Source organism: Gekko japonicus, unplaced genomic scaffold (genome assembly GCF_001447785.1).
Source record: "Gekko japonicus isolate JY-2015 unplaced genomic scaffold, Gekko_japonicus_V1.1 scaffold321, whole genome shotgun sequence".
NCBI classification, from domain to species: domain Eukaryota; kingdom Metazoa; phylum Chordata; class Lepidosauria; order Squamata; family Gekkonidae; genus Gekko; species Gekko japonicus.
Genome location: NW_015169181.1, coordinates 441,007 through 453,582, shown reverse-complemented (window position 1 = coordinate 453,582; position 12,576 = coordinate 441,007). Strand labels below are relative to the sequence as shown.

Genomic DNA, 12,576 nt, shown 5'->3' with positions numbered 1-12,576 from the left:
ATCTCACCAATTCTTAGTTGGAAAATGGAGGGCACTGCCAAAGGAGTATGTTGTGGGGAACTGAGGGGACTTCTTGAAATTGTGTTTCCCAGCTGGGCCAGCAAAGCAATTTTGGAAGTTGACAGATTTGAGACAGTCCAGGGTTACAAACTTAGAAGAATATTATTTATTTTATTTATTAAGATTTATACCCCGCCCTCCCCGCAGAGCGGGCTCAGGGCAGCTTACAAGGAAAATATGTGTGTTGCAAGGTCTAAATTCAGTCATTATAGGGTTAATCTGCTTATCCGGTGTGCTATTGTTTAGACTGACCTGGAAGGGAACCTGGCAGAAAGCCAATGGGAAGAAAGCCCGGGAAACTGAAGCCTCTTTAATAACAATCATTGGTTAATGCATTCAGGTGATTTCTTTCTAGGGGCCGAGAAGAAAGGAAGAATCTCCATTACTGTCTGTGTGTCTGTTGTTGTAAGCATGTAGTCTTAAGTGTTTGTTGTTTTGTAGATTTTCCTGTGTACCCTTCCCTTTGGAAATAAAGATTTTTACATAGAAAGAAAATGCCACCTCTCCAGTGAACAAAGATCCACTGCAAACTCTGATGGTTTCACTATTTTTACCAGTTTTCCAACATATTACACAAGATTTTAGGAATATTTGTTGGTTTTGAAAAATCATCCTTATACTAATAGCGAAGTTGCCCCCGTGAGTGCAGATATCTAAATCCGCGCTCCGGGGGCAGCTGGGGGGCAGGGAGAGGTGTGTGCACACGTGGGGCAGTCCCAACATGTGCACAAAAATGCTAAAAGTTGAAAAAAATTCGGGGGGATGTTTAAATCCCCCCGAAAGTGACAGAGCGTCCCCTGCGCATGCGCAGGGAACGCTCTGTAGCTGGCCTCGCCGCCGCCGCGCCGCCTCCTCGGAGCAGGGCGGCCGGCCAGCCGGGTAGGACCGGCCTTGCCGCCACTGCCGCCGAGCCCGGCAAAGGGGGGGGAAGGACCGGCGAGGACCGGCCTCGCCACCGCTGACGGGGAGATCGAGCGGGGGGGATGGAGGAGACGGAGCTCTTCTCCCCCCCCGCGAGTATCGTGGGTCCCCCTCTTGTTGTTATCTAATAGTAAAGATCACAAAAATTGCATAGTGGGGCTAACCACATATAAGATAAGGTCTCAGAAAGGTATGCAGAAAAATATGACGTTGTAAATAAAGGAAAAGGGAAAAAACCCTGGAAAAATGACCAGATGAATACTGATTATGCTCCAAAAGATACAGACTACTGAGAGCAGCTGAGCATCAGGTGAAGGGGGAGATCTTCCTTGCAGTCTCCCGGCCTGTATATGTTGAACAGGGAACTCTCGGAGTTCATATTATTGTAGCTATTCAGCTGTCATTGGTTCAAATTCCATTTCTTCCGCTTCAGATAAGAGACATGTAATACATCAGATTCAAATTCACTACTAAACGGAAAGAGATTTGGTATACACCTAGATCAAAGTCCTTATGTTTTCCCTCATGGCACTGGAAGAAGCTCAAAAATTTTTATCTCAGCAAAAACATATCCTTTTGGTGCCTTACACAGTGTTTTGGGGCCTCTGGTTTTCAAGTGTTTTTGACCCATGTCTGTGTTCTTGCCTCAGGCTTCCAAGCCCACTGGTCCCTTGGAAAGCAGGGACTTACTCTGCTGACTATGGCTTGGCAGGGTCTAGAGTACAGATGTGGGCAAGATCTGGAGCTGGGTATGAAACACAAGTTTATTGGCCTTGCAAACCAGTTGATCCAACAAATCTCCATCTAAAACAGGCTGGGGAAAAGCAGCCTCAGCTGTTCTGAAGGCAGCTGCTGGAATTCACCTGACTAGTTTCTACTGGGCACAGATTTGTGCTGGGGATTCAGCGGATTAAAGCAATGGTCGGGGGTTCACAGGCTAGAGCTCAGAGCCTGGCACAGGATCTTCTCTTGGCTGCATTTCTGTGAGCCCACTGCCTCTGCTGTTTCTGCTGAGTGGAGGAGAATCCTGGAGGACTAACGGTCTAGTCCCTGGTCTGGCATTGCTGCCACATAGCTATCCCAGGATATGAGAGGGCAGCTGGAGGTTCTGTGGAGGAGCCTTAACAGCAGGCTCTTTGAGATTGCCTGGAGCTGAGGAGGTCCAGAGTCTGAGGGTCATTCTGACTTCCTCAGGTGACATTCCTGGTTCATTGGGCTCCCCTTCTAAAGATTCTGAATCTGCGTCTGTAGACCGCCCAATGGAGTCCATGAGAATACATGCAGTTGGGTCCATTATGAAGACATGGTTGAGACTGTCGAGTCAATATTTGAGAATAAAAATGGCTATTATTCATCGTGGAAGGAAAAACAATGAACTCTTCAGCTGAAGTGTGGATCAGCCTTCTCTTCATTAAGTGCTCAGGATAATAAATTTGGATTCTGACAATCCATTCCTACACATTTCCTATCATCAAGGACCATTGATGGTCTTCATCCAGTTATTGCTAATAATGGTGAATTCACATATCCATACCATTTAACATTTAAATAGCTTTTTAATTAGCAAAATGAGTTTCACTACTGAATATAAGACAGGTTGTTGGTGGAGCAGGTTGGTTAATAAAATGTATTATATGTTCCAGGAGATCACCAGTCTAACTCTTGTCTCTGACACAAACTCACTACAGAGGCCTTACACAATTTGCTCTCTCTCAGCTTACCCTATCTTGCAATGAAGGGATAATAATGCCACCAGCCTAGCTTAAAGGCCGTTGTAAGAATTACAAAGATAACCTGAGTGAATGAGTTTGAATGCTGCAAGTGGTGTATAAGTGTTAAATGTTTACAAGCATCTCATACTGACTCATACCAAGATATGCCTCTGTGTTCCCTGTTCTTTGCAGAAAGGGCAGAATTATGTAGAAGGGCCTAGTTATAGCAAAAGGCATAAAAATGATATTTAGATCTGAATGAAAAATTGAAGCAAAATGTAATTATAGCCATTTAAAATGGTCTTAAAGGAGCTGCGGTGGCTCAAGTGGTTAAGACGCTGAACTGCAGGTTGTGGAAGGTCAGTAGTTCAGCAGTTCGAGTACCGAGTTGCCGCATGACGGAGTGAGCTCCCGTCTCTAGTTCCAGCTCCTGCCAACCTAGCAGTTCGAAAGCAAGAAATTGCAAGTAGATAAATAGGTACCACTTCGGTGGAAAGGTAACAGCGTGCCGTGCGCCTTGGTGTTTAGTCATGCCGGCCATATGACCATGGAAACGTCTTCGGACAGCGCTGGCTCTTCGGCTTTGAGACGGAGATGAGCACCGCAACCTTAGAGTCGGACTCAACTGGCTTTCAAGCAAGGGAACCTTTACTTTTAAGACGGTCTGCCTGGCAATAATTCACAAATATGCTGAAAATATATAGAGCTATATTTCTCTCTTTTTAACAACAGCGCTTAGAATGTGCTGAGGTCACAATGAACTCTTTCAGCATTTCAACTGTGAAGCCGTCATTACATTGTAATTCCATAAATCACGAAACAATACACATAACCACATGTACTTGGGGAAAGAAAACCCCAAATAGAAATTAGCTGAGCCTGAGGAAGGTCTTTTGACAACTGTCATTGGCAGAGAAATTATGGCAAAGACTGTCCATTGGGGGCAATTAAATTATTTCCCACATTGTTTAAACTCGGATGTTTTACAAACAGCCTCCTCATTTGAACCTGCTGTTCACAAAATATCCATACATTTCCAACTCAAAACTCATGCTGTCTGTTTGTATTCGTGCAAGCCAGTGTCCCTTGCCATCTGGGAGGGGCTGGGCTGTGCCAGCTGCTAGGGTTGGTGGCACCTAAGAAAGAACCATGTAGCTGAAGTTTAGGATTCCATTCCTAAACATAATGGATGAGATACGAATTGGTATCAGGCTGTGCACTGCATAGGCTATTAGTACTCATGTGCATACATTTAGACTTAAGTGAGTCCATTTTTAAATTTCTGGAGACTGTTTGGTTGGGAGCTACAGCCAGGGCCAGGACTCACTGGGGGTCCTGATTGTGGCCCCGCGGGGGGGGGGGGGGGGGGCAGAGAGGGAGGTGGCAGCTACTGCGGTTCTCACTAGCTGGGAGGGGCTGGGCCGTGGCAGGTGTGGGAAGCATGGACCAGCCTCTTGGCCCCTGCCGGCCTATCCTGGGGGCTGGAGGGGGGAAGAGGGCATCCAATCCGGCCATTTAAGGCACCGCGTTGCCCCGGCCACCCTATTTGCAGTGTGGATTTTTGCCTGCCCTCCCTCCCTTTTCTTTTCTATATAATTTTTTATTTGGTTTTAACACATTAGCACTGAGGTCAGGGACTCAGAATTGCCTGGCTCCCCCTGGCCCTAGAGACGCCAGGTTGACCTAGAGCCAGGGCCTTTTCAGTGGTGGCTCCACACTGGTGGAATGAGCTCCCGGATAACATCAGGGCCCTGTGGGGCTTTTTACAGTTCCGCAGGGCCTGTAAAATGGAGCTCTTCCACCAGGCTTTTGATTAGGTGCCACCACTGACGAATGCACCACCGGAACGTACGACAGCCCACATGAAACATCGGTGGATATTGCCTTCCTCTGTATATTGAATGCCGCCATCATTTGCATCCTCCTTGTTAGAATTCTATGATGTTAGGTTATTGTATTTACTGTTTTACTGCTTTTAATGTTTGTCCACCACCTTGAGCCAGTTCCCTGGGAAGGCGGGATACAAAATGAAAATAATAAATAAATAAATATTATAGGAGGGTATGAGCTACCCTTTTCTAGGTAGCTTTGTCTGGAGGGAGATTGCAAGCAAGATTTATGCTTCAGTTAACTTATTACTTGTCACAACACAGGCAGTAGCCAGATCCATTCTCAGGAAAGCTGGCCTGCGTGCCCATTTCCCCAAGTATAGGAATCCCCTTAAGGGATCTTGGGGTGCGGGATTCAAGAGGAACGCCCAGTCCAGGGAGACTGCTGGGGAATGACCCTCATGCTCAGGTGGTAGGAGAGACCACTTCGGGGTGGTCGCCCTTGTGGGATCCAGCGACCTGTCATCCCATGGTTCCTGCAACCCCACTGGTGGGCTGGGGTGGGCAGGGATCATCAACCGGCAGGTGGAGCAGTTGATGATCAAGATCTGGTACCTCAAGCTGTGCCAAGGCTTCTTACAGCTATAACCAATAAAGTTGTGGCCAATTTTATTTCAAAAACTGGGTTGTGCATGTGTTTGGTGTAGTGGTTAAGTGCGCGGACTCTAATCTGGGAGACCCGGGTTTGTTTCCCCACTCCTCCACTTGCACCTGGCTGGATGACCTTGGGCAAGCCATAGCTCTGATAAGAGCTGTTCTTGAAAAAGAGCAGCTTCTGTCAGAGCTCTCTCAGCCCCACCTACCTCACATGGTGTCTGTTGTGGGGAGGGGAAGGGAAAGGAGTTTGTAAGCCACTCTGAGACACCTTTGGGTAGTGAAGGGTGGGGCATAAATCCGAACTCTTATTATTATTATTATTATTCAAACCCAGGTTGGAAATGGGGTTCCTGGAGTATGGGGAATAAGGGAGCCCCTTGCCTCTGGCGCCCTCCACCTGCCTTCCCTTTGGCGCTGGGGCTGCAAGCATGAGGAAGAACAATACAACAAAATTCACGGAGGACAACTTGAAAAGTCATTCCCCAAAAGGCAAAAACCAGGGACTAAATAGGAACACTTATTTACCAGAAACAGGGGCCAGAAAATCAGGACAGTCCCTGCTTGTTGGAGTGTACAGTAAATGAGTACACATATAAATGTGTGCACACGAACACTAGAGCCTCATGCAGCGAACAGCCCGACACTACATACACTGCAGCAGCTGAAGCCTTATTTTTAAATACTGTAGAGGGGAATAACATTTTTAAAAATACATTTCTAATAGGAAAAGGTCTGTCTTTTAAACCAAAATATCAGTCTTTTTTATAAAGAAAGACTGCTGTTTTGGCTTTGAAATCAGTGAAGGGCAGGCAGTTACAAAGTAAAGCAAAACTGCAGATGGAGAACAGCCTTCAGCAATTTATATAAAAGTACCTGTGTAAGATTTTGGGCAATGATCCTTGATATGAGAACAGAGGTGTTAAAATATGTCTCTATTTCATCTCTAAAAATTTATGCTTTTCATCGGGGGGTGGGGGGAATAGCTGCTACAGTCAATGTACCTTTTTTCTCTTGTCTGACCCAGAATTCTTGCACCCGTTTTGTAATGTTCTTCGTTTCTCTCAAATGCTTCTGCCACTGACGTAATTCTTGAACCTCTAGTTCACAGCGGACCTGAAAGTGTTTAAGGGAAAAAAAGGCCCTGTAAGAAAACTGCTATAAACTTGTTCATGAAGATCTACATTTTTGTAAAGGTGTATGCAACCAACAGACATCAGCACAAGCTGCCTGAAATACGCTTGTTTCATCTTTTTAAAAGTGCCCAACAAGAATAAGATTTTTATTCAGCCCAAAGTGTCAATTTTAGATCAATGGCATAGACCCACTTATAACTGGGGAAACCAAGTCTATAAAAATTCATCTTTCCCTGCCACATCAGTGGGGTATAGCGTGACCCTTTCTGCTCTTTATTGTTGTGGTTATCAATTCATTTAAATTCTGATGCAACCACTTCTTTGGTAGAGACAATGCAGGGGTGCAGTACTTTTAAAAATTCTGTTTGGAGAGGGGACATGACTTAGCAGAAGAACATATACTTAGTATGCTTACAGTCCTAGGTTCAAAGTCTGGCATTTCCATTAAAGGATCTCATTTAGTGTTGGGATTCTTAATTTAAAGTTTGTTAGCAGAGTATTAAAGAGACAGAGTCCATGGTGTGTTTAAAAAGAATATAAAAGTTTACTACAACCTAGCATGGAAAAAAGGTACGCAGGATATAAAATAACAAAGAGCTTATATGCCTACATCCTTACAGCTAAACTGGAATGGCAGAATGGATGGCTTCTTCTTCTTGCTCAGAACAAAGAAACATAAGACTGGAAGAGAAGCCATAAAATGCTAATACTTGGCACTTTGGTTTCCAATCAGAACAACAAACTAGCTCTGAAGTTCCCGGGCTTTCTAACTGTCTAAAACAGATTGGTTACAAACAAACATTAAACTGGAGGAAGTGGGAGTGCTCAGCAGAGGAAGTGCTCAGCGGAGTGGGAGGCTAGGGGCAGGATCCACCCTCTGTCTCCTCCTTTGCCACCATGATTGTCCTGCTCTGGCCTCTGCAGCCCTCACCCCATGCTTCCCCAACCACCCCTGCTAATGGTCTTTTCCTCCTCATTCCCCAGGCTCCCAGTGCAGCAAACCATGCACACCCAAGAGGGTTCAGGAAGGTGTGTATGGCTGCCACACTGTGTTTCAAGATGGCTAAGGAACCTCCGCTGCTCCAGTTCCTAGACTGGGTTGGGAAGAGGCAGCTGGTTAGGGGCGCCTTCTGCTTAACCTCCTTAAAACTTTGGTTTTATTTACCAGGGGTAGAGCACACAAAGAGCACACAACCTGGTAGAGCACACAAAGCAGTATGCTGTGTGGAGACCTGCAGTCGTAATTGTCAGTGATAATTACTGTTTTCATGGGATTCCAAAACGGAAAAAAGAGACAAGGAGAATTTAAAAAGATCTATAAATCACATAGCCTGTGATATGTCTTCGAGGGCAGACAGTTTCCAATGCTCAAAATTTTCTCAGTGATGCTTAAGGATTTAACAGAGAGGGTTTCTTGGCTGATCAGTACTGAGGAAAGCTCTTAAATTTTTTGCCACATGCATCTCACTTCCTCTGTGGTGTCCAGGAACGTTGACAAAAGAAGAATTCCCTAGGGAGGTGCCCTAGAATCATCTCAAGAAGTGCCCTATGGAAGTATTGTAGTATGTCCTAAGGAACTGCCCTGGAATTCCTGGTGTGTGCTTTTTACATACTTGCTGACCCAGGGTAAGCAGCTAGGATAGCGTGGTAGCTCTTTCCTGCAAGGGAAGCAGTTACATGCATGCTCTTTCTCCTGGGACTTGAAAGGTCAAGAGTGTGTACGCAGCATAATGTGGCAGTGCCCTTTCTCCATTGTTCTACTGATGTCACACTACAGTCTATTCCATGCCTCGAAGTAGCTCTCCAGGGTCTCAGCTTAGTGGTCTTTCACATCACATATTACAGGAGCCTTTTCATGGGAGATGCCAGAGATTGGATCTGGGACCATCTGAACTGCCGCTAGTAGCCATAACTTAAAACCCAAAACTCTATCGTAATGGTCACATTCAGGACAGACGGAATCCAAGAGGTTCTATCAGCTGAGAACCAGGCAAAAGCATCACAGCCAGCTGCAGAACTTTCATAGTACAATAAAATAATGAAAAACAGAATGGATTCTAATATTACTCCACATAACAAAACGTTAGAGATATATTACAGGAGCTCAGCCTCTGTTATGCTCCCTTTTCATTGAAAATACCTTATAATGAGCTGCTTCCATGGAGCAGATCACAGAAGCCACACAGCAGAGCAAGGACCACTGAATTCAGAATTCAGCAGACAATGGTGCCTTGTTACGATTGTTTTCAGCTTTCCTTTATCTCAAGATGTGGGAGAGTGACACTACAGAACTGTTGTGGGCACATTTATTTCAGAAATACCCCAGACGCCAGACATCTCACTCAGCTGTGGCAGAGAGAGCAACCCCAAACACCACATTTTATTTTAGCCCTGAGGTAGTTCTGTGCTAGATCCATTGTTGATAGCCCAATGCCCTGTGCTGTGAAATGCCTGAGGAAGGTGAAACAAGACTGGTTAAGATGTCAGAGGACTCCCTGTATGCTATTTGTTTTTGTTCTTTCCCCAGGCTACAAGCACATTCCAGGATTGGGTGGTGAGTGGGAAGTGCACACCACCAAAATATTACAATGGATTACTCAAAATAGCCGCTCCTCAATAACAATTTGTTGGAGACTTAAAATGCCTAAGTTTCTGTGAGAAGTGCCACTAGAAACAGCATTATAAAATTGCTTTTAATGTTTTGATCTCATATATCTATGTATTTTTATCCTATCTGCCCTCCCATGATCCCAGGATGATGTACGTGGCTTCCCCACCCCCCACCCCATTTTATTTCAACAACTCTGTAAGGAGTTGACGTGTCAAAAGTAGGCTTTGTGGGCTTCCCAGCCCTAGTCCAATGGCATAATCTTACATAAAGAAACGTTTCTGGCACTGTACTTATTTTTGTGCTGGTCTTTGACCATGATAAACTACTCATTCAATCAATAGTATACAAAGTTACCTCCAGCTTAGGTCCATTCATTTCACTGGGTTTAAATTGGAGTTAATTCTGCATTAGGATCGCACTGTAACATTCTAACCCTTGTAACACATTCTTTCTTAATCCTAATCCAGTTTGCTTTACTGATTATTCTTCTCTCCTTCATCTGCACCTTCCAATGCATATGATGGGACATAGGAATTTTATTAGATCTCTCTTTGCCACAAAGGAGCTCGTAGCTAGACACTTTTTTTTGGGGGGGGCACCTGCCCTCGTGTCCCAATGTGGTGACATCATGTCTGACATCACCCAGAAGTGACCCTTATCCACCCACTAGGAGAGGCCTCTCCTTCTCCCTCTCTGTCCCAGCGTGGAGAATGCAGGCAGGTCAGCATGCAAGCTCTCCTCTCCCTCTGCCTCCATCCCAGCACGGCAGGGAGGCATGACACCGGGTCACCTGAAAGCGAGCTCCTCCCCCATGGCCATTCTGCCTGCCCGCCTACCTTCCATGTCGCGGGACCTTCTCGGGTGCCGCTGGACCACAAGAGGAGAAGGAGAGCCCTGCTACTCTGCCTGCCTTCTCTGCAGGACCTTCTCCCTCCAGCAGGCGGGCAAGGCAAAGCCAAGCCCGCTGCCCTGTCCAACCACCTTCTCTGCAGAAGAAGGACCTTCTCTCCTGGGAGGGATGAGGAGGGGAGAGGGGGGAACTAGGAGAGGAGGGAGAGTGAGGGGGACAGGGAGAGGATGGGCAGTGAGGGGCAGGGAAAATTTGGCAAGGGGCATTGCTTTGTGGGGCCCCGGTTAGCTACAGCCCCACCACAAAGTGGCACAGAATGGAAATCCAAGAGGATACAGTATTGATCCCCAACTAAACCACATACCAACTTGGAATTTTATTAGTTCTCTCTTTGCCACAAACTGGAACAGAATGGAAGTCCAAGAGGATGTAGTTTTCATCCCTAACTAAACCACACACCATCTTGGAATTTCTTTGTTGTGGAAAATCATCTGAGTCCCTCACACCCTTCACCCATGATAAGATCTCAATCAGCAGACAGCCTCTATGCAAACACTAGTGAAGCATCATGGTCTGGTTATTTATAGTACCTGCTACTTAAAATTTATGTAAGGGTTTTCCCCCAGGGCTTCCACAGTCACACAGATTCAACATCAAACAGAATAATAATTACAGATGACTCTTACCCGATAACCCCTCCAAAATGACTGAATTATGATGCCTGCTTCCTCCTCAGATAACAGCAGAGATATTGGAATTGGTGGCCTAGGACTAAAACAAATGTTCACTTGTCATCTAGAATTAAATATTCATTGACATTATATGTGTGCAAAGGAAAAAAGTTATTTTGAATGCAGTTTCTTTGTATTTCAAGATCAGGACATTTGTTTGGCAATAATATTATACACACACATATGTATTATGTATGTGTGTGACATTCGTGTCTGACTAAGAATCTATGTACCTTTTATTCCATAAACTTAACCTCTGCCTTTCTGTTTAGCAGAACACCCAGAATAAATACAAAGAATTCCATTATATGATACATGCAACAACACTTAACTTTCCTTAGAATCAAGAATAACACTAAAAATCTAACAGCACAAAAATCTTAAGGTAACTGCTATTTATTAGATTCAAAGGCCCTCTGAAACAAGTATGTTTTCAAGTTGCACCAGAAGCTCTGCAGGGGCAATGTCAATTGTAACTCTTGTGGCGAGATTTCTATAACCTAGAATTGGCAAGTAAGTAAGAAGGCTCTCTCATGGGTTACCAGAAGTCATTGTCTCAGATAGTGTAAGGACTAAGGGTGGGCAAAAAAAAAAAAAAAACCCTCAAAAACATCTCTGGTATTTTTCGGGTTTAGGTATATTGAACCCCCAAAATATTGGCATTTCCTGATCTTCCCAAATCCCAATACTGGTATGGTATTCGGATTTGGTAAATATTCAAGATTGCCAATTTTTTCAGTTTTATTATACACTATGGGGACCATTATAGTCAATGGTTCCCTAAAGGGTATAATGGAGAATTGATCTGGGGTTATCTGGGGCTCTGTGGGGGCTTTTTTTTAGGTAGAGGCATCAAATTTGCAGTATAACTGCTGGTGCCTCTTCTAACCCACCCACCCCAAATTTAAAAAAGATTGGACCAGGAGGTCCAATTCTATAGGCCCCAGAAGAATGTGCTCCCATCCATTGTTTCCAATGGGGGAAAGCCATTTTAAGGGAATGTGGTCCTTTTAAATGCCTTTTGCAAGCCATGGCTGAACTCTGAAGGCATTTAAAGGGCTCAAAGTCCCTTTAAACACCCTTTAACACCAGCTATCCGACGACCCCAAAAAATCCCAAATATTTTCAGGATTTTTCAGGCTCAGCTGTATCACATAGTCAGATAAATACCATGGCTGAAATCCAGCTGAAAAAATATCCAACAAATACCAGTAAGGTATTTTTCTAGTATTTTTTTGTCTCAGCTTATACCGAACATACACCCCTAGTAGGTGTCAAGAATCTCCAATCCAGGGGATTCCTAGTATGGACCAGCAGAGCACAAAATTACACAAAACTCTGGGATGTGTGCCCACACATCCCAGTTGGTAGTCTGCCACCAGCCCTTGAACTACCCACAAAGTCAGAAGTCAAGGGGTAAGCTTCTAACTTTACTGGCAATTAATTAGGAAGTTCACCGCTCAAGGTAGGTCACTTGCAGAATGAGTTTCAATAACAATTAACCTGGTAGGTGGACTCTTAAGTTCTAAGGTACTGAAATTAGACTGCAACACTTGAAAGCACAGAACACTCAAGTATAAGCAAAAGTTATTAGCGAGTGCAAGAATATTTCAAAAGAACATAGCAGAGATGACTGAAACAAATAAGCTACATTTTAAGATTCTAGCTACACAGTAAGATATTAATTCAAAGGCACCAGATGTTACCCTTCTGGGTTGGTCAGGCAGCCTTCATGTCTCTCTATCCGGAGAGCACATTCCAGGCAGAGCCTGGTCCGTTCCGAGGTTAGCCCGTCATACCTCATGATAGTTGTGTCAACCTGCTACAGCTACAACAAAGAGCAATAAAACTACCTATTTTAAGCCCTAAGATTTGACTGGACAGGGGGGCCTTCTGCCCAATCAAAAAACAGACCTGCAAAGTTATTTTGACAGGAACCTGTTATAACAAATGGCTCGGGGGGAGCCACTTTATGATGGGATGGAGAGGCTATCTGACATCTCACCCATCCCTGGAGCAGTCTAAATCAGGACATCAATTGAGGGGCACTGGCACCAGGTCCTGTTCCGGTA

The 12,576-nt window shown here is 44.8% G+C and overlaps 1 protein-coding gene across 1 annotated transcript in view; it reads right to left on the bottom strand.

Annotated features, from left to right (window-relative positions):
* The window catches only part of IQCK (IQ motif containing K), a 72,593-nt gene that overhangs the window by 25,936 nt on the left and 34,081 nt on the right, over nucleotides 1-12,576 (bottom strand). Inside the window, exons 7-8 of the mRNA XM_015416109.1 lie at nucleotides 10,460-10,544; nucleotides 6,181-6,292 (exon numbers count right to left, since the gene is read on the bottom strand). Coding sequence (XP_015271595.1) covers nucleotides 6,181-6,292; nucleotides 10,460-10,544 — 197 coding nt within the window. The remainder of the gene's footprint in view (nucleotides 1-6,180; nucleotides 6,293-10,459; nucleotides 10,545-12,576) is intronic.